The sequence below is a fragment of the Salvelinus alpinus genome, chromosome 16 (assembly GCF_045679555.1).
Source record: "Salvelinus alpinus chromosome 16, SLU_Salpinus.1, whole genome shotgun sequence".
Classification (NCBI taxonomy): domain Eukaryota; kingdom Metazoa; phylum Chordata; class Actinopteri; order Salmoniformes; family Salmonidae; genus Salvelinus; species Salvelinus alpinus.
Genome location: NC_092101.1, coordinates 11241852 through 11265114, shown reverse-complemented (window position 1 = coordinate 11265114; position 23263 = coordinate 11241852). Strand labels below are relative to the sequence as shown.

Below are 23263 nucleotides of genomic sequence, written 5' to 3'. Positions count from 1 at the left end.
ACTTCTTCACGGCACTGAACACTAGTGCACTAGAATAGAATGTGGATTGTCATGAGTGGATACAAAGGGAGAGTGGGTGAATCTGATGCTATTAAATATGATATGTTGAGAAATTAATGCAGGGTGAATAGAAGCTTTCCCCATAATTAATGAGCCATGGTTGTGACGGTGAGCAGGATGAGGCGGTGTCTGACTGACCTCTGCTGTTGCTCAGTGGTTTCAGGTACAGAGCCAGCTCCTCCACACAATCACTGGCTTCCTCATAGTGGGCTATGTCCTCTGGGCCCGTCAGCAAGGTGGTAGGCTGCCGCTTGGGCACCTGGGGAGAGAAAACAGACACACCATGGTCACAACACACACGTTTAAATATAGTTTCCATGTCCATTGTGTGTGTGTGTGTGTGTGTGTGTGTGTGTGTGAGAGAGAGAGAGAGACACTGCATATAAACGGACCGAATTTAAGGGACAAAAAAAAGATATGCTATAGTAATGTTTTGATTAATAAAATGGTAAAGTGTACAACCATTTCAATGTGTGTATCCTAGTAGGCAGTAGGAACAAATCCTCTGATCAACCACTTGGTAGATGCAAGGTGGAGCATGTCTTGTCACAGGGCAAACCACACCAGTAATGGTGGTGCAGGGTTCAGACGTGATGAAAAAAAATCAAAATGGAGGATAGATGATGTGATGGGGCCAAACATTCCTTCAGACCATTAAACAATCCGGAAGAGAAGCACTATCCTGCACACTTGCCTTCACAAACATCTGACACATGATCGAAAGAACAGTCTCTTGCAACTTGACACACAAGTGCAAATTACCACTGTCAAAAGAGTGGAGAGATGGAGGAATAGGGAGAGTTTCAACTAGAGGTCGGCCGATTAATGGTAGACACGCCTGGTCAAGCATCTATGCAGTATAAAACAGTGCAATGTAACAGCAATATTTAGACTTAGGGTTGCCACCCGTTTGATAAAATATGGAACGGTTCCGTATTTGACTGAAAGAAAAAACGTTTTGTTTTCGAAATGATAGTTTCCGAATTTGACCCTATTAATGACCAAAGGCTCGTATTTCTGTGTTTATTATTTTATAATTAAGTCTATGATTTGATATAGTAGTCTGACTGAGCGGTGGTAGACGGCAGCACGCTCGTAAGCATTCATTCAAACTTTACTGTGTTTGCCAGCACCTCTTAGCAATGCTTGAGTCACAGTGCTGTTTATGACTTCAAGCCTATCAACTCCTGAGATTAGGCTGGCAATACTAAAGTGCCTATTAGAACATCCAATAGTCAAAGGTATATGAAATACAAATGGTATAGAGAGAAATAGTCGACGCGTCATAATTCCTACAACCTAAAACTTCTTAACTGGGAATATTGAAGAACTGGGAACATTGAACCACAAGCTTTCATATGTTCTCAAGTTCTGAGCAAGGAACTTAAACATTAGCTTCTTTACATGGCATATATTGCACTTTTACTTTCTTCTCCAAAACTGTGTTTTTGCATTATTTAAACCAAATTGAGCGTGTTTCATTATTTATTTGAGACTAAATATATAATATCTATGTATTATATTAAGTTCAAATAAAAGTGTTAATTCAGTATTGTTGTAATTGTCATTATTACAAATATATATTAATAATCATCATAATCGGTCGACCTCTAGTGTCAACCTGGTCTCAGAGTATTTTGTATTATTCTGTACGTAAATCCGATACATTCCATTTAGTATGATATATTACGTTTCGTATGGTATGTATTCATTTGTGTATGCCCATCACCAATTTGAAATATGTTAAATTACAAATCGTATTATGTTACAAATTTGCAAAACGTATATACAGTGGGGAGAACAAGTATTTGATACACTGCCGATTTTGAAGGTTTTCCTACTTACAAAGCATGTAGAGGTCTGTAATTTTTATCATAGGTACACTTCAACTGTGAGAGACGGAATCTAAAACAAAAATCCCAAAAATCACATTGTATGATTTTTAAGTAATTAATTTGCATTTTATTGCATGACATAAGTATTTGATCACCTACCAACCAGTAAGAATTCCGGCTCTCACAGACCTGTTAGTTTTTCTTTAAGAAGCCCTCCTGTTCTCCACTCATTACCTGTATTAACTGCACCTGTTTGAACTTGTTACCTGTATAAAAGACACCTGTACACACACTCAATCAAACAGACTCCAATCTCTCTACAATGGCCAAGACCAGAGAGCTGTGTAAGGACATCAGGGATAAAATTGTAGACCTGCACAAGGCTGGGATGGGCTACAGGACAATAGGCAAGCAGCTTGGTGAGAAGGCAACAACTGTTGGCGCAATTATTAGAAAATGGAAGAAGTTGAAGATGACGGTCAACCACCCTCGGTCTGGGGCTCCATGCAAGATCTCACCTCGTGGGGCATCAATGATCATGAGAAAGGTGAGGGATCAGCCCATAACTACACGGCAGGACCTGGTCAATGACCTGAAGAGAGCTGGGACCACAGTCTCAAAGAAAACCATTAGTAACACACTACACCGTCATGGATTGAAATCCTGCAGCGCATGCAAGGTCCCCCTGCTCAAGCCAGCGCATTTCCAGGCCCGTCTGAAGTTTGCCAATGACCATCTGGATGATCCAGAGGAGGAATGGGAGAAGGTCATGTGGTCTGATGAGACAAAAATAGAGCTTTTTGGTCTAAACTCCACTCGCCGTGTTTGGAGGAAGAAGAAGGTTGAGTACAACCCCAAGAACACCCTCCCAACCGTGAAGCATGGAGGTGGAAACATCATTCTTTGGGGATGCTTTTCTGCAAAGGGGACAGGACGACTGCACCATATTGAGGGGAGGATGGATGGGGCCATGTATCGCGAGATCTTGGCCAAAAACCTCCTTCCCTCAGTAAGAGCATTGAAGATGGGTCGTGGCTGGATCTTCCAGCATGACAACGACCCGAAACACACAGCCAGGGCAACTAAGGAGTGGCTCCGTAAGAAGCATCTCAAGGTCCTGGAGTGGCCTAGCCAGTCTCCAGACCTGAACCCAATAGAAAATCTTTGGAGGGAGCTGAAAGTCCGTATTGCCCAACGACAGCCCCGAAACCTGAAGGATCTGGAGAAGGTCTGTATGGAGGAGTGGGCCAAAATCCCTGCTGCAGTGTGTGCAAACCTGGTCAATAACTACAGGAAACGTATGATCTTTGTAATTGCAAACAAAGGTTTCTGTACCAAATATTAAGTTCTGCTTTTCTGATGTATCAAATACTTATGTCATGCAATAAAATGCAAATTAATTACTTAAAAATCATACAATGTGATTTTTGGGATTTTTGTTTTAGATTCCGTCTCTCACAGTTGAAGTGTACCTATGATAAAAATTACAGACCTCTACATGCTTTGTAAGTTGGAAAACCTGCAAAATCGGCAGTGTATCAAATACTTGTTCTCCCCACTGTATGTTACGAATTCTAGCTAGTCGAATAACATTAGCTTGCTTGTTAACGTTAGCTAGGGTAAGGGTTAGGGTTAAGTTTAGGAATTTGGTTAAATGATTAAGGTTAGGGTTTGGTGAAGGGTTAGCTAAAAGGGTTAAGGTTAGGGAAAGGGTTAGCTAAAAGGGTTAAGGTTAGGGGAAGGGTTAGCTAAAATGGTTACGGTCAGAGTTAGGGGAAGGATTAGCTAACATGCTAAGTAGTTGCAAAGTACCTAAAAAGTAGTAGAAAAGTTGATAACTAGGTAATGGATCTCTCGCCAGAGAGTGAAGTTTCCGTGAGTGCGCTCCTCCTTGACCCTAGTGCCGGTGGAGAGATGGGTTCATGCCAGAGTATGTCAGCGGTTGGAAATCCTGCTCATCACTCATGGAGTGGTGCTTGTGTACCGCTCCACATCCTTTCCAACCGCTCCGTTAAGAACCGCTCCATGCTCACAGGAAAATAAATGCCGCTCCGAATTAGCTCCATTCATTAAAATCACAATTTAACCAACACCCATCTATTTCTGTGACTATCTGGACCTTTTGGTTTTTAAGTATTGACACCAATCATATGATTTGAATGAAAAGTATTTGAATAAACATGAAAAGGTAAATGTAAGAACTGCACAATATCAAATAAGCTAAATGTCATTAAAACAGCATATAAACACTAAATAGGTCAGGAGCCAGACAGGGAGCCTAAGAAAATTATTTTGGCTATATTATTTCAAGGCTATAGTCTACAAAGAAATACATTGTGAAGCATTTGTGGGTGAAACACTAGGCTGGTACAACATTTCGTCGTATTAAATCATCAGTCTAAATTGCGCATATAGGCTGTGACTTACTTAAAATTAAGTACAAATTAAACGAAAGACGCCTTATTAGGCTCAGTGCCTTTGAATTCATTTTTAGAAACATGAGCATGGCCAGAGTCTGTGGCTTCAGGCTCATGCGATGGAGCCTGGAGATCAGACCAGCAGCGGAGAATATCCTCTCCACACTTGCATAGCCACTGGGGATGCTAAACACCCTTCGGGCCACTCTTGCCAGGATGAGTTAAATAACATTTTATTTATATTAGGAAGGTTTTCAGGCAAAATAACCCAATCAAAATGGAAAGCTCCTTGAAAGTGGGGAATATTCCAAGCCTATTGGGCCAAAGTCAATTATTATATACGGTTGAAGTCAGAAGTTTACATACAGTAAGGTTGGAGTCATTAAAACTTGTTTTTCAACCACTACACACATTTCTTGTTAACAAACTATAGTTTTGGCAAGTCGGTTAGGACATCGACTTTGTGTATGACACAATACATTTTCACAACAATTGTTTACAGACAGATTATTTCACTGTATCACAATTGCAGTGGGTCAGAAGTTAACATACACTAAATTGACTGAGCTTTTAAACAGCTTGGAAAATTCCAGAAAATGATGTCATGGCTTTAAAAGGTTCAGAGAGACTAATTGACATCATTTGAGTCAATTGGGGGTGTACCTGTGGATGTATTTCAAGGCCTACCTTCAAACTCAGTGCCTCTTTGCTTGACATCATGGGAAAATCAAAAGAAATCAGCCAAGACCTCAGAAAAAAAAATTGCAGACCTCCACAAGTCTGGTTCATCCTTGGGAGCAATTTCCAAACGCTTGAAGGTACCACGTTCATCTGTACAAACAATAGTACGCAAGTATAAACACCATGGGACCACACAGCCGTCATACCGCTCAGGAAGGAGACGCGTTCTGTTCCCTAGAGACGAACGTACTTTGGTGCGAAAAGTGCATATCAATCCCAGAACAACAGCATTGACCTTGTGAAGATGCTGGAGGAAACAGGTACAAAAGTATCTATATCCACAGTAAAACAAGTCCTATATCGTCATAACCTGAAAGGCCACTCAGCAAGGAAGAAGCCACTGCTCCAAAACCGCCATAAAAAAGCCAGACTACGGTTTGCAACCGCACATGGGGACAAAGATCAAACTTTTTGGAGAAATGTCCTCTGGTCTGATGAAACAAAAATATAACTTTTTGTCCATAATGACCATCATTATGTTTGGAGGAAAAAGGGGGATGCTTGCAAGCCGAAGAACACCATCCCAACTGTGAAGCACGGGGGTGGCAGCATCATGTTGTGGAGGTGCTTTGCTGCAGAAGGGACTGGTGCACTTCACAAAATAGATGACATCATGAGGGAGGAAAATTATGTGGATATATTGAAGAAACATCTCAAGACATCAGTCAGGAAGTTAAAGCTTGGTCGCAAATGGGTCTTCCAAATGAACAATGACCCCAAGCATACTTTCAAAGTTGTGGCAAAATGGCTTAAGGCCAACAAAGTCAAGGTATTGGAGCGGCCATCGCAAAGCCCTGACCTCAATCCTATAGAAAATGTGGGCAGAACTTAAAAATCGTGTGCGAGCAAGGAGGCCTAAAAACCTGACTCAGTTACACCAGCTCTGTCAGGAGGAATGAGCCAAAATTCACCCAACGTATTGTGGGAAGCTTGGGGAAGGCTACACGAAACGTTTGACCCAAGTTAAACAATTTAAAGGCTATGCTACCAAATACTAATTGAGTGTATGTAAACTTCTGACCCTCTGGGAATGTGATGAAAGAAATAAAAGCTTAAATAAATCATTCTCTCAACTATTATTCTGACATTTCACATTCTTAAAATAAAGTGGTGATCCTAACTGACCTAAGATAGGGAATTTTTACTAGGATTAAATGTCAGGAATTGTGAAAAACTGTGTTTAAATGTATTTGGCTAAGGTGTATGTAAACTTCCGACTTCAACTGTATGTGTGGAATTATTTTGATTCAGAATGGCCCTCCCAAAAAACAACATCCGTAGCTTGCTCTCGAATAGCAAATAGAGGTTACGTGCCTGGTAGGCTACACCGGTTGTAAAGCGGATTAAATGTGCTTAAATTTAAGAACTGAGCAATCAATAGCTGCACGAGACCTCTTTTAAACTGTGGCCAGTCAAACTGTTTCCTCATGCGACTGGGCTTATAAGAACCCGTTTCACTAGGCTCTGTAGGCATTGGGCTCTCCAACTGTTCCAGGAGCTCTACGCCTATGCGTAGAGTTATTTGGCCACTTTAGTTGTGATACGAACCTTATCAAAACATCTAGGCGTATGGGCTCGGCTACGTGATGCATTCAACTATTTAAACAGCGTGCGCTGTTTCTTACCACACACTGGGCATCATTGATAATATTCTCACCCATCAGACTATTCTCAATTTAATCTTGTCAATAAATATACTAAATATTGTGTGTGAAATTAGTTTTGATTTAGAATGGGCTATTATCATGCACCTGTCAGAACAGGGGCAGGGGGGAAAAAAGACATGTAATCTGTATGCACTTGAATAGGGAATGGAGGTAGTTTTCATGCCAGCCAGGTAGGCTACTCCAGTTGTAAGCAATGTGCTTAGTGTTAGGAAAGTTTGAAAATAAATATAGTAGGCGTAGCCAATAGAAAGCTGATGGAATCTTCTTTTTAATAGAGGCCATCAACTCTGTTTTATCACACAATTGCATCACATAGCCTATAGAAATGTTGTGCAACATGGGCTTATAGGAACACTTATTTCATTCCATGCATCAACCAGCTATGCGGAGTTGGCTCTCGTTTTACAACAGGTGATCCCATCCCGCTCAAACTCAACGCCAGGGCTCTCATGAAGTGTTTGATTTGATTGCATTTGCATTGCTGTCAGAGTGATAAGAGGGACAATAGAGTGCTGAGTACCAGGCCATTAGTGACCGTCCGTTAGCAAGTTTGGTAGGCTACTAATGATGGTCATGACTCGGGACTTGCCAGTGTGGCACACCCTTTCCCTTTCTCCTTCCCCTCAATCCATCAGACCTCTGATGTTTGGCAGCTGTAAGAGGAGTCGTGCCGAGGGAGCAAATGAGTATCAGTGTTTGCTGAGTCATTGGGTTTGCCAAGGAAGAGGAACTCTGACACACACACACGTACGTCATCCCCCCTCCCAACATGACATGCAGGTCTCCACCAAGCACTCCCAGCTGCAGGAAAGTTCTAGATCATAATTTCAGCAAACCCTTAACCAGCCGCAGTTGCTGGCTGCGCCTGTAGCTGCTCTCATTTTGAAATCCAAAAGCCCCCCTTCTATTTATAGATATCTGTTAATGTGTACACATTGTGTAGGCCGACTTCTAGTGAATTCATTCATATCCCATGAGTACAAAGAGCAGGATCTGGACTGAGCACTGTGGAGAGTAGCAAAGGCAAGGAGTTAGCAGTAAGGCAGTGTTTTCTGTGTTACATAACATCTGTCACATACTACCTCTGCCAAAGCTATTTGGGCCATAATAACACGGTATTATACCTTGTCACATGGAGATAGTATGCTGAGTGCCTTCAACACAGGGCAAACCAGCACTTCACTTAAACACCCTATGGGAACTATTATTAACCGATGAGGAAGTGAGGCCAACTAGCATGCTGGTTGATTTATGAAACATGGTGGCACACCCTTTTACCAGAGTTTTTTTTTTGTTTAGCTACATCTCTTTTTGAAAAGTAATTGGACTCCAAACAAACAGCCTTCGAACTGGAGCTCAAAGGTTTGCTTTCAGTTTCTCTGCAAACTAGTGCAGTTTCATCCACACATACACACTCCCATTCTAAAAAGGCAAAATTTGCATTAAAAGGGGAAGGGGGTAAAACTTTTTCCAGTTTACTGCTGAGGGTGTAAGACTGCCTGTGTATTTGTTTTGGTTGAAGGGTAATACTTTTTAGCGTGTGTGTCTGGGTCAGTGTGTGTGTGTGTGTGTGTGTGTGTGTGTGTGTGTGTGTGTGTGTGTGTGTGTGTGTGTGTGTGTGTGTGCGCACGACATGTACAAGTGTCATTTAGTTCTCTTTCAGTCGACATCTCACTATTGGATACGCCCCTTGTGTCCTATTTGCAGAAACCTTATTCAATCACTCCTAATAGGCCAATCAGAACTTTGTAGGCGTGAACCCCGCATATCTATATAGCATCCGCAATGCTCACGCAACCCGACTTCAACTGTATATTAGTAAGCTATGTGTAAAGACAAGATTAAATTAAGAATATATTATCAAGTGCTTGTCAAATTGTGAATGAGAGACTGATGAACTGTGTGCAGCATGCGCAAGAAACAGAGCAGAGTGCATGCCTTTCATGGAACTTTTTTCAAATCATCATTAGACGCATCATGCAGAGCCTTAGAATGTATTAGAAATAGAAACATAGAGCCTAAGGTTTGTATCACTACTAAAGTTGCATGAATAACTCTAAACTAAGCATATATGAGGACCTGTTACTACTTTGGAAATTGTTTGGGGAAAATATACTTTATTCAGCTATGTTCAATTGTATTCTTCTTACTATAAAAAAAGATAAAATAATGCCACTGGAATTATAAGCAAATATTGTCTGTTAAATGAACTAGTGCAGGCCAAAGCCATATGGCATAGCCAGATCAGGGCCTAACATAAGATAAACACGTTTAGCATTTAACGGTCAATTACCATGAGACCGGCAGTTTTTTTGCATGACAATTACCAGATGATCAAATGTCATGACAGCTACAGCCATAAGTACCACAAGTGAAACCTAGAGGAACCTTTGACCACAACATCGGTGGGCTGATATCTAAAAATCAGAATGGCTGCCTCACAGTGTGCTGAGTCCCAGCCACACGCTACGTTATCCTGCTTCAGGATCCATGTCAGCCTTCCACCTTTCATGTGTGCACTCTCTCCTTGCCCTTCCTTCTCGGTTGTGGTCTCTCTGGCCATCACTCCTTCTCGGAGGTTAATCTTTGTGACATTGTGACTAACAGTAGTTCTTCCTGTATCCCTTCGAATGCGTCACAGTAGCTAAATAAAACAACCGCTGGGGACAGTAAACATCTCATGACAGTTATTGTCCCTCATGTGCAACATTGGTTGAGTTATGAAAACACAGCCACATGTTTTTTTTGCCTAACCAGCAGCAAGCTAGTATCATGTTTCTGATAAAATCTCACAAATATGAAACAGTGGTATTGTAATGAGCAGTGGGGATTCACTGACCGTTTGTGCGTGACAGCTATTGATACATCAAACAGATATCATCTTGCAGAAACTGATAGCATGTGATAGATACTTCCTTTTTGTGGCCCTGAAAGGCAAACTGATAAATGGTTTTGACAATGTTCGGCTTCAATTTGTACAGGAAAAAAACTGACACAGTGCATTCAGAAAGTATTCAAACCCCTTGACTTTTTCCACATTTTGTTACATTATAGCCTTATTCTGAAATTGATCTTTTTTTTTATCCTCAAATCTACATAATGGAAAAAGCCAAAACAGGTTTTTAGAAACTTTGGTCAAAAACCCCCAGAAATACCTCATTTACATAACGGTTCAAATCCTTTGCTATGAGACTCGAAATTGAGCTCAGGCGCATCCTGGTACCATTGATCATTCTTGAGCTGTTTCTACAAGTTGATTGGAGTCCACCTGTGGTAAATACAATTGACTGGACATGATTTGGAAAGGCACACACGTCTATACAAAAGGGCCCTAGTTGACAGTGCATGGCAGAGCAAAAACCAAGCCATGAGGTCGAAGGAATTGTCCGTAGAGCTCAGAGACAGGATTGTGACGAGGCACAGATCTGGGGACACAGTGGCCTCCATCTTTCTTAAATGGAAGAAGTTTGGAACCACCAAGACTCTTCCTAGAGCTGGCGGCCCAGCCAAACTGAGCAATCGGGGGAGAAGGGCCTTGGTCAAGGAGGTTACCAAAAACCAGATGGTCACTGACAGAGCTCCAGAGTTCCTCTGTGGGGATGGGAGGACCTTCCAGAAGGACAACCATCTCTGCAGCACTCCATCAATCAGGCCTTTATGGTAGAATGGGCAGACGGAAGCTACTCCTCAGTAAAAGGCACATGACAGCCCGCTAGGAGTTTGCCAAAAGGCACCTAAAGGACTCTCAGACCATGAGAAACAATATTCTCTGGTCTAATGAAACCAAGATTGAACTCTTTGGCCTGAATGCCAAGCGTCACATCTGGAGGAAACCTGGCACCATCCCTACGGGGAAGCATGGTGGTGGCAGCATCATGCTGTGGGGATAATTTTCAGTGGCAGGGACTGGGAGACTAATCAGGATCGATGGAAAGATGAAAGGAGCAAAGTACAGAGAGATCCTTGATGAAAATCTGCTCCAGAGTGCTCAGGACCTGACTGGGGCGAAGGTTCAACTTCCAACAGGACAACAACCCTAAGCACACAGCCAAGACAACGCAGGAGTGGCTTCGGGACAAGTCTCTAAATGTCCTTGAGTGGCCCAGCCAGAGCCCGGACTTGAACCCAATCTAATATCTCTGGAGAGACCTGAAAATAGCTGTGCAGCGACGCTCCCCATCCAACCTGACAGAGCTTTAGAGGATCTGCAGAGAAGAATGGGAGAAACTCCCCAAATACAGGTGTGGCAACCTTGTAGACTCAAGTCTGTAACCGCTGTCAAAGCTGCTTCAAAGTACTGAGTAAAGGGTCTGAATACTTAAGTAAATGTTATATCAGTTCAGTTTTTGCAAAAAAATCTGAAAACCTGTTTTTGCTTTGTCATTATGGGGTATTGTGTGTAGATTGATGAGGGAAAAAAACTATTTCATCAATTTTAGAATAAGGCTGTAATGTAACAAAATGTGGAAAAGGTCAAGAGGTCTGAATACTTTCCGAATGCACTGTAGCTCTCCCATAAGACTCAAAATATGAACCCTTTAAGACTTAGGTACAACAGCCAGAATAAGATAAAGACAAGTGAAAGTTATTTTGTCTCTAAATGTAATGGGAAAATTGCATTGACTGGCAGAATAAATCTGGCCCAGTCCAGAATCGGGTAAATTGCTACTACACAACACCACTATTCCTGACACAAGACAAATGAAAGACACCAAATTCCCAAACCAGATATTTTGTTTGTCAGTCATCACCAGTCCATGTATGAGCATAAACAATTGAGTACCGTTCCCACGCTACATTAACATAATCTACATTCACCTCACCGAGTGATACACAAACTGTCATTAGGAGAATAGGGGAGAGAATAAGGGGAGCAATTGTCCAATGCAAATGTGGGGTACTGTCCCAACAGTAACAATATTCATAATCTTATGAACGTGACATTGAGTGAGTACCTAGCCTACCATCTCATCTGAGTAGTACCTACCTAGCCTCTCACCCGAGTAGCACCTACCTAGCCTGTCTCACCTGATTAGTACCCGAGTAGTACCTACCTAGCCTAGTATCTCATCTAAGTAGCACATACCTAGCCTAGACTATGTCTCACCTGTCCTCCCACCAGCTGCAATAGGGCAGTGTTGACAGGCAGCAGCTCGATGTCGGAAGCGATGGCCGTCTGGTCGAAGGGGCAGGCCTTGCGGTGCAGCTTGTTCAGGCACATCTTGCAGACGGTGTGTCCACAGCCCAGGCTGATGGGCTTGCGGACGCTCTCCTCGAACAGCTGGGTGCAGATGGGACACAGCAGGAATTCTGTCCATTGCGGCGCTTGTACAGGCATTGTAACCCACAGAGGTCACTAGGGGAAGCACGATGGCTTCGACAAACGCCTGCCCTTTCAAATAAAAAGGTAGATCCTTCGGTGTGTTGGTGCGTTGCCACGTAGGGTGCGTTTTCTTTTCGAAAACAAAGTGACGCAAAAGATCTGACAAATTCCACTGGAATCAAAAACTCTTCTAAACATCAATTTTCTTCTAAATGTTCAGACATCATGAACATTCAGTACGTGGTATGACCTGAAAAGACAAAAGAGAGAACAGTCAACTGCATACACCAAACCCAAAGAGCAAACAGATTAATCCTGTGGGAAGAAAAAACATCCAAATTTGCTTAACTACCTAACTATGCTATGACCAGCTAAAAGCAGCAATGGTGCAGCAGATTCACCTGTCTGCCCTTTCAGTAAAGGACAAAACCAGCAGGACGTCAATGAGACTCCCCTGTTGTCTTCACTGAGGTCTGGGAGCGTTGGGGTATCCCCCAGCAGCAGTCATGTTCACTAAATGCCAGCAGGCTGATGAGTTACTTACAATGGCTATTTTAAGACCGTTCCTCTGTCCAATAAAAAGCGCTCATCTGAAAACAGGAAGTTTGGGGCTTCAATGGGCAGAGACTGCTTCTTGTTGCTGTATACGAACAGGTTACCGTAAGTGAATAGCCACATTTCAGCTGCAAAAGTGAAACCCTAGGCTAGATGTTATACCATTATTGATGCGTAACGAGTGGAAAGAAACATAATTTCGACTGTCTCATCGCATACCAAAGGGAGTTTCACATGATTAATATTAGGTAAACCTTATGCAACGTGAGCATGACTATCCGGAAACAACCAAACGATTCACTCCAATAAAACATTGTCTTTATGTAATCACGTGCCGAACTATGATTCACTTCACAAGCATGTCTGAGCCTGTAGACAGAAAAACACTTCTGCTGCTATGTTGCTGTGACCCCATTAGTGCGTATCAACTCCTCTTTTCCACTAGAAATGATTTGAATATCAAGATAGATGCCAATACAAAAGTCTGCTGTGTAAACCTCTCTTATACAAGCAGTGCTCTCAAACGCACCGAAACAAGACAACCCAACCAAAATAAAAGACTCACCACAAGAAGGTATGGATGATATGACGAAAATGCATCTGTTGCAACATGAGTGGACAGACAGAGAGGCTAAATCACTTCTTAGTTTGTTGCGGATTTCCAGAGTATAAGATAGTCTACTCCATGATGCTGGTACTGGTTAGCTAGTCTGCAGAGATAGAAACACTATGCGCCTAGTGTTGCCACTTTCTCACCTGACATGTGACTACAATGAGGAAGAGGTTCTCAGTTGATTTATGCTCCCGGAAGCAAAAACAAACCAAACAAAATAGTCATTAGAATTTGCCTAAAGCCTGCACTTATCCTTGTATCTGATTCAAGATGGACGTGTGTAACATTCAAATGATCTCTTTTGTTCAAATACGTGCCCGTGCCACCGCCGGCCCGTCACTAAGGCATAATTTGGTCTTGTGGCCAGTGTCAAAGTCACAACCGATGTCTTCGACCTGAACAAGGATTTCACAGGATGAAAATAGCCAGAGGGGTGTACTCAGTGGGTGAGTTACCAATCAGAGTAGGGCTGTGGCGAAGGTAGCAACATACGCCACATGAAATAGGAGCAGGAAACACCCTCACGGTGATGCTGAGGTGAGTGGCCCAGGATGTGAGAGTGTGTTAAGCCTGGGAATTGGCTGTAACAGGTGACAACGGAACAACAGGGGCTTTTCCTCAGTCAGTGTTTGGCAGACAGCGGGAGAGTACCCTTTTATAAATTCAACTACATACTAATCTACACCGAGAAGAGAAATATTCCTATGTGTTTCTGGGAAGGCTGATGGACATTGAGGTCACTGCCTGGGACTGCTCTGGTTCCACTCAAAATGCAGTAGCAGAAGGCCATCTGTCATTTCCTGTAATACTTCTGGACAAAACAAAATGGTGTAATAGGTAGGCTATGTCTGCATGTGATCTAACAACACAAGACCTAATAGATAAGTGAATGCAGTGCAGCCTTGTCCATAAACTACAACTACTTGAAATAGAGCAATTGAAGGAAAGGGGATACCTAGTTAGTTGCACAACTGAATCCGTTCAACCAAAATGTGTCGCATTTAACACAACCTGAATCAGATAGGTGTGGGGGGGCTGCCTTAAATCGACATCATCGGCGCACAGGGAGCAGTTGTTGTTGGGGGTTAACTGCCTTGCTCAAGTGCAGAACGGCAGATTTGTCCACCTTTCTGGCTCAGGGATTCGAAACAGCGAACTTTCGGTTACTGGCCTCTTAACACTCTTAACCGCTAGGCTACCTGCCGCCCTTTGAGGTCAACTTCCACACAAATCTTCCGTTGACATCAATAGTTAGGTTTCCATCGTATATGCAACAGATTATCATGCAAATATTATAAAGTCCACTTTATTTTTTAATATGCACATTTTCCCACTAGAGGTTTGTTTCCACCAAGCTGACTTGCTGCGGATACAAGGCTGTGTGATGACGTAAAGTTAGTACACATTAAAAAAATGAATAAAAAACAAAATGCAATGCGTTTCTATAGCATTTTTCACTATATCGATGGTTTTGTCACACAAACTGTTGCAATAAATGGCAAACTTGTCCAATCTGGTTTTCACGTAGGCAACAGTTCGCTGATAAAGTGGACACTGGATAGGTTAGGTTATATGATGAGTTGGATAAGAGCAAGATCATGTGTATTTGTTAATTGGCAGCTAAGCACTGATCATCATGTTACTAGCCTACAAATGAACACCCTTGATATTTATTGGAACGGAGCATCAAGCTCATCACCGTGCACTTTCACCACCCTGTGAAGTTCATTATTATCTGTAGCATCTGTAGCCTAATAAACTGGGCATGCTTTTTCAAGTCGTAGTGGTAGGACCACACAACATAGCACTGCCTGACTGCAAATTTACCTCAACATGGTTATTCTATCAACAATTGTGCAGAAAATAGCTTCCACCACAATTTGTCACATAATTCAGTTTACGGACACAAAAAGATCCCACCACGTCGAACGAACAAATAGTCTGTCAACATTTATACAATTGTATCGACACTTCCTGATTCCATCACCGTGGGCGTGATTTGTTGTTGTTGTTGGTATGACTTTACTCACATAAAAACTGGACACTGGAAACGTGGTTACTGTAAGATCAGGCACAATAGTTTGAATTACGTGGACGTGAATTACGTGGAAAGACGTTTACGTCTTTCACCCTCATCGCAGACTGATGCGACACATCCTGCAGCGACTTCTAGCCTAGACAAAATACAGCCTCTGTCTTCGCTATGACTCCTTCACCAAAGTGAGGTTACAATTACATGACTAAATTTACACCCAACTCACCCTGACCGTCTGGCTGTTATAGCCTGGCCTAGCCTGGTGTGGTTACATTTCACACAGTATTTAGGCCAGACCCTTTTACTCACATCTAACTTACGCAATTGTGCATGTTCAAAATGCCATGTAAATCATGATGTGAAACTGACAGTTTAATGTTGACTAGCTATCCTAATTGCTGGTCCCTTTATAACGTTCCCTTTATAGCCAATTTCAACTAGACAGGCTACCGGTGTAGAACTCTGTGATTTGCTATCCGGCTGACTGTATTCTATCAGTCCCAAACAAAGTCAAGTAAGGCCTAGGCCTAAATCATAGTGGAAACTGTGGCCACTGCAGACATACAGTCATGATGAGGATGCAGATGCAAACACTCACAGCTAGCAAGCCATTTTTTTGCCATGACTCATAATAGCTAACACTAAGGAACTGCATATACACTAAGGAACTGCATATACAGTCTTACGCAACCACTACTCACAGGCCTAATTACCCTACCCTACACTACACTACACTAAATGAATTCAATCCAGACCAGTATCTGTGATGCATTTTACAATTTTATCATCAAAGCCACAATTTTTCCAGGAATATGTAAAAAGCACTAGAAGTAACAAGTAGTTGCATTTTTGTTTTGTTTCACTGTTCACTCTGGTTATGCGGTTGGGATATTTTAATACAACAACCTGGGAACTCAGTTTGAATAACATGGGCACTTACTCTGTTTTCCACTTTCACAGCAGTAAGATCAAATGTTAAGTTGTTAGGCCTCTGAAAAGGTATTAGTTAAAAGCATTTAAACATAGCAAGCAAATATATCACTACGGTGCAATGGAAACAATGCAAGAGTAGCTAGCTAGTTACTGAGTTACTTCAAAGTAGGCTAGTTAACGTTACTAGCTAGCTAAAAAGGTACCCATCGCAACATTTGGCAAAAGCCCATATAACCTATCTATTTGACTAGTTATAACGCTGTGTCTATCTAGCCCGTTCGATCTAGTTAGCTTTAGCAGAAATACTAGCTACAGAGAACTTGCTAAGGGTAGGTAGTAATGCAAATTAAGTGGACACATGTAAACGTTAGCTAGGATAGCTAACTAACGTAGCTAAGTTACGAGCAAGCTAACGTTAACGTATTGACACAGCCAACCAGTTAGGTAGCTAGCTAGTAATCACAAATACAAATAAAATGAGTATTTTATATACTTCATGCACCTAAGGTCCTCAATAAACCATGAAAAATATCTAGCTCAACAGCTAGATTGGACGGCTAGCCCGGTTAATTAGCTAACGTTAGCTTAGCTGCTAGCATAGCTAGACGTAAATTTGCCGCAAAAATAAAACATGTCGAACATAAACCTTAGCTAGCCAACGTTAGCTGTTTATAGCTAACGTAGTCCCAGCGGCAGAATATACTTACAATTTCCAATAAAATGCCATCAATCTTCAGCTGTTTCTATGATAATATTGTTGTATTTCCTCGGTGTAGCTGGAGCCTGGCAGTAACGAGCAAGCTAGTTACTATCTTTTAGGTAGGGTGTGTGTCAGACAGCACACAGAACAGTTAGGAAAGGTGCAAGACCTGAGAAAAAAATAGTAACACATAGGCAGGTTACTATAACACAATTTCTAAAAGGAAAAGGTTGCACATTTGCTTTACTCTAATTTACATAATAAAAACATTTGCACATGCATATCACTTTTGTTGTACAGAATATTTTGCTGGAAGTTGCACTGATTGGTTATTGAACGAGCCATGTATAGTCCATCCCAGCCTCCACAAAGCATATCACTTGTTGAACAGAATATTTTGCTGGAAGGTGCACTGATTGGTTATTGAAAGAGCCATGTACAGTCCATCCCAGCCTCAACAAAGCATAGTCATATGTTGGCATATGACTGTTAGACTGCACTGTTACATGCTCAAAGTTATTAAAATGTATCAAATACAATGATTTTACTGTTTAACCAATTGGAGAGAACTTGCTTTGTGCATAGGCCTACCCTGTTTATGTTGACCATCTGCAGCACACACAACAGCTACTGTTATTTTATTGTTGCTCCTTAATTACTTGTTATTTTTCTTATTTTTTATTTATTTTATTTTAGTAAATACTTTCTTAACACTTTTTTTCTTAAAACTGCATTGTTGGTTAAGGGCTTGTAAGTAAGCGTTTCACTGTAAGGTCTATCTATGCCTGTTGTTTTCGGCACATGTGACAAATACAATTTTATCTGATTTGACAACTGGGAGGAATGTCATTCAAGACATCAAACAACTGCCTCTGGACTATTGCAGATTTGACCATAGAGATAGCTGACTTGCCTAGTTCAAATATTTTTTCCAATATACACAGTGCATTCGGAACGTATTCAGACCCCTTGACTTTTCCCACATTGTTACTTTAACCTTATTCTTCAATGGATGAAAAAAAAATCTCTCAATCTACACACAATACCCCGTAATGACAAAGCAAAAACTGTTTTTTCATTTATTTTCGAAAAAAAAAAACACAAACACATTTACATGAGTATTTAGACGATTTTCGCAGTACTTTTTTGAAGCACCTTTTTGCGAGTCATTACAGCCTCGAGTCTTTCTTGGATATGACGCTACAGTGTTGGCACACCCATATTTTGGGAGTTTCTCACATTCTTCTCTGCAGATCCTGTCAAGCTCTGTCAAGTTGGATGGGGAGCATCGCTGCACAGCTATTTTCTCCAGAGATGTTAGATCGGGTTCAAGTCCGGGCTCTGGCTGGGCCACTCAAGGGACATTCAGAGACTTGTCCCGAAGCCACCTCTGTGTGGTCTTGGCTGTGTGCTTAGGGTTGTTGTCCTGTTTGGAGGTGAACTCTCCCAGCCCCTGCCGCTGAAAAACATTGATTTGACCATGCCTCACTGTAGGGATGGTGCCAGGTTTCGTCCAGACGTGACGCTTGGCAATCAGGCCAAAGAGTTCAATCTTGGTTTCATCAGACCAGAGAATCTTGTTTCTCATGGTATGAGAGTCCTTTAGGTGCCTTTTGGCAAACTCCAAGCTGGCTGTCATCTGCCTTTTACTGAGGGGTGGCTTCCGTCTGTCCAGTCTACCATAAAGGCCTGATTGATGGAATGCTGCAGAGATGGTTGTCCTTCGGGAAGGTTCTCCCATCTCCACAGAGGAACTCTGGAGCTCTGTCAGAGGGACCATCGGGTTCTTGGTCACCTCCCTGACCAAGACCCTTCTCCCACGATTGCTCAGTTTGGACGTCCGCCAGCTCTAGGAAGAGTTTTGGTGGTTCCATACTTCTTCCATTTAAGAAGGGAGGCCACTGTGTTCTTGGGTACCTTCAATGCTGCAGAAATGTTTTGTTACCCTTCCCCAGATCTGTGCCTCGACACAATCCTGTGGGACCTTATATAGACATGTGTGTGCCTTTCCAAATCATGTCCAATCAATCAAATTTACCACAGGTGGACTCCAATCAAGTTGTAGAAACATCTCAAGGATGATCAACGGAACCATGCATCTGAGCTCAATTTCGATTCTCAAGGCAAAGGGTCTGAATACTTCTGTAAATAAGGCATTTCTGTTGTTTTTTTTGCTTTGTCATTATGGGGTATTGTGTGTTGTTTGATAACTGGTCTGTGGAGCTACTGAAATAACAAGAGCAGATAAGAGAGAATAACTTTACAACTGTTAACTCAAAATAAGAGCTTGTCAAGCTGTTTATAATGATGGATAGATACTGCCTATTGTTGTAAAAAATCGAATCAAATGGCTACCCAGACTATTTGCATTGCCCCCCCCCCCGCCCCCCCACACACTTTTACGCTGCTGCTATCCTCTGTTATTATCTATGCATAGTCACTTTACAGTTTTTCTCAATCGCTTTGTCTCAATTCTCGATTGAGAATACTTTTTTTCAAAACAAATAACTTCAATCTCTGAAAATTTTCTTTTTTTGTTCACACAAGATTTGAATTTCTTATTCATTTAAGCAAATTGCGTGTTTTGGCACATGTGTCTAAAAGAGTAAGTACAATTGTCTACAATTTGCACAATGACTACATGCACATGACTTGCTGATTAAAACTGATGAGTTGATTCTCAGTGAAATGATCATACTCTTCACAACTTCTAAACATTCCTATCATCGTGTGAGCCGTCACATGCAAAATCATCCATTCAATGATCAAAATCAGTCAGACATACATGTATATGCCATACATATCTATGACATGGAATGGTTGTGATGTCTGCTAAATTGGCAAATTACCTGCCAGGTGACATAGTAATGAAATAGGAATCACAATCTTACCAATTAACCAATCAAGTTTGGAAGCATATGTACGGAGCTTGCCCACAGCACAATCACTATCATTTTTGAACATGGAGGAACATCACAACCCTGAACAGCAGCTACATGCACGTGGAGGAGAAAGAAGAAGATGTGTAAGAATGCGTGGTGGTGGTGTTGGTAGTGGTGGTGGTGATGGTGATGGTGGTGGTGTTAGGGGAAGACATAATAGAGGAAGAGGCAGAAGGCAAAGAATAAGAGTCCCTGATGAAATCAGAGCCACAAGTGTGGACCATGTCATAAACCATGGTCTTACAATGGAAGAGGCTGGTCGGCGAGTACAGCCTAATGTAAACAGGTCCACAGCGTCATCAATTGTGCAAACATTCTGTAGGGAAAAGAGGTAAATATGTACTCGTCCTTTCATTTTGTTACAGCATTTAATTCACAACAATACATCCACTATTGTAAAGGTAAATCCAAGTCTGAAAATCACAATGTACCGTAAGGTATATATTCAGAATATACAGTAATACAGTAATACAGTAATACAGCACAATTTGAATAGAATATACTATCTGCAACATGAACTATTTGTGAATTCTACATCAAATCATAATGTAATCAAATGACTATGAAACAACTCCACAAGGTGCCATTTGAAAGGAATAGTGACAGAGTAAAGGAGCTGCTTTACCAGTATGTCCAGGTAAACCATTGGTGTGTTTACTGTACTTCAATGAGGCCTGTATATACTTCTTGAAGTTGTAGATACCCATAAGAACACAAAACATTTCTACTTTACTAAACTGTCTGATTCTAGAATAGGCTATGTAAAACTAACTTTATATTTTGTTTCTGTGTTACTATATAGAGAACAATGGAGCTGGAAGGACATGAAATGGTCCACATTCTTTTTTTGTGTGGAAGAGACTCGGTTCAATCTGGCCAAATTGCAGGAGACGTGGCCACAATCTCATTGGACACCGAGCCACAATTGACACACCAGGCCAACGTGGAGGCAATATTACAATGTGTGCTGCCATTTCTGAGAATGGTGTGAGAACACATATTCCACACATTGGGTCCTATAACACCCAACTTCTCCTGGCCTTCCTAAATACACTTTACAGAGATGTAACTGTGTGGGATAATGTAAGCTTCCACCGAACCAACATTGTTAGGGAATGGTTTGCTGCACTTGAAAGGATAACAATGGACTTCCTTCCACCATCCTCCCCATTCCTGAATCGGAAAGAATTGTTTTTTTCATCATGGAGGTGGAAAGTATATGGCATGGTCCACAAGATCAGATGTCTCTGTTAGATGCCATGAATGCTGCTTGTGAGGACATCACAGGCGATCATTGCAGGGGATGGTTGTGCCACGCAAGGAGATTTTCCCCCCGGTGCATCGCAAGGGAAAACATCAGATGTGATGTTAATTAAAATCTCTAGCCAGACCAACAAGAGCGACAGGATGTCCAGCAAGAAGATGGGAACTTGTAGTGTTACGTACTGTGAGGAGATACAATTTATAGTTGTTTTACAGAAGTACCGCAGGTTTTTTCATTGTTGTTAAATTTTTTGCATGGATGTCATTTTGCGGTAATTTTTCTGTTCACTGTATATGACTTTACATGTAAGAAATATGTAAAAATGGACAGGCAAATGTGAATTTTCTGTTTACATGTAACACATTGCTACAAAACTAAATGTACTGTATACATACAAATGTGCATATCCCTTTTTTGTGTACTACAGTATTGTACAGTATTGACTTTTCCCAGTAAACTTTTCCCTACTGTTGAAATCGGTAACTACAAAGCTCAGTGTGATACACAATAGCATTCAGCTAGACACAACTGACATTCTTGTACAGTGCAGTAAGTGTCAACAAAAAAATAGAACAAAACTGAAATTTGTATATAACAAACATTTCCAGGGTTGACTGCCATGGTGAAAAAACATCTAAACATTTTGAGCAGTACGGCTCACACGATGACAAAAAAACATTTCATTTTGGTGGCATTGGCCAATTTACTGACACAATAACTTGGTTTTGAAGTATGAATTAAATGTTCTGGGTGAGTTACTACATTTTGCAGACATGCAATAGAGTTGTGATGTCCCATAAAACAGTTGTGACAATTGCACTTACAGTTTAGTTAAGACTGTTTTAAAAAATGAGCCAAAGCGATTGAGAAACTGTAACACTACCTACATGTACATATTACCTCAATTACCCTGACACCGGTGCACACGGACTCTTCACCGGTACACCCGGTACTTTCATCTCATACTTTTTTAGGGTATTTTCTTAAAACTGCATTGTTGGTTCAGGGCTTGTAAGTAAGCATTTCACTGTAAGGTCAACACCTGTTGTATTCGTCGCATGTGACATAACATTTGATTTGACTGGTCATGCATGCATTCCTTGAAAGCATTAACACCAACCAGTGGCTAAACGGGATCTTTCTGATTAGGGTCTGCGGAGCTACTGAAATAACAAGAGCAGATAAGAGAGAAACTTTACAACTGTTAACTCAATAAGAGGTTGTCAAGCTGTTTATACTTCAACATGTCATGCATGCATTCCTTGAAAGCGTTAAAACCAACCGGCGGCTAAACGGGATCTTTTGACAAATTCAGGAATCCAATTCCCATTTAGGTCTCGTTAACTCCTTGATGGCTGCTTTTTTTCTTTACTCCCTGAGATATAGATGAACAATACATTTCAATGTTGTAAACAGAATGACACTGTGTGATAATCTGGTAGGCCTAACACTAGACATCGCCATCTGGGTCTCCAATTCCTCAGCAAGTTCTCTTGCTTCTTGACGGCCATCCAGCTCAGATGATGCTCTATTCTCTGAAGCCATTGTCTCCACTTCATGAAAGGTAAAACAAATAAATACACAAAATCTAAACATAATATGCAGCACGTTGTATAAGCATACATTGAGGGAAATAACATAAAAAACATATGTATCAATCCCCAATAAGTGGATTTTGTGTACAATCTTTATAGAAAATAATGTTTTCACTTACATGGCGGCAGTAGGTATGTGGCCAGTTGAAACATACAGACAGACAGAGAGAGACACAGACAGGCAGACAGACAGACATAAAGATAGATAGATAGATAGATAGATAGATAGATAGATAGATAGATAGATAGATATACATGTAGATAGACATGTAGATAGATAGATAGATTTGGCTGGTAAAATATGGGGGGTGATCAATGACAGATCGAAAATGCAATGCTTAAATGTTAAAAAGGAATGTGAAAATGATATTTGCATTTTTCTTTTCACATCAGTTAAAATTCTATTAGAAAATGGATAATTGAAAATTACCAATGGTAAACAGAAATTCTAAGTAAAAATTATAAATGGTAAACCAAAAAAGCCAAATGGTAAACAGAAAATCTGTAAATGCAACGTTCAAAATCAAATTGAAAGTCATGTTTTTTGTTTTCCAACTACCCAATCAAGAATTTTCTTTTTTCA

General features: G+C 41.2%; 1 protein-coding gene and 1 long non-coding RNA gene across 5 annotated transcripts in view; one reads left to right on the top strand and one right to left on the bottom strand.

Annotated features, from left to right (window-relative positions):
- The window catches only part of LOC139540788 (roquin-1-like), a 32357-nt gene extending 15157 nt beyond the window's left edge, over nt 1-17200 (bottom strand). Inside the window, exons 1-3 of one of the 4 annotated variants that reach the window (XM_071344758.1) lie at nt 16887-17200; nt 11828-12293; nt 199-319 (exon numbers count right to left, since the gene is read on the bottom strand). In XM_071344758.1, the coding sequence (XP_071200859.1) occupies nt 199-319; nt 11828-12058 (352 nt within the window). In that variant the 5' untranslated portion in view covers nt 12059-12293; nt 16887-17200. Of the gene's footprint in view, nt 1-198; nt 320-11827; nt 12294-13163; nt 13833-16886 lie in introns of those variants that run through there. The other 3 variants (XM_071344759.1, XM_071344756.1, XM_071344757.1) reach the window with 3 other exon arrangements.
- A 2679-nt stretch (nt 17201-19879) lies between these two features.
- LOC139541768 (uncharacterized) lies at nt 19880-22683 on the top strand. The gene is made up of 3 exons (XR_011668399.1): nt 19880-20152; nt 20402-20458; nt 20624-22683. It is a non-coding gene; the product is annotated as an uncharacterized lncRNA (long non-coding RNA).
- Nucleotides 22684-23263: the final 580 nt, after the last annotated feature.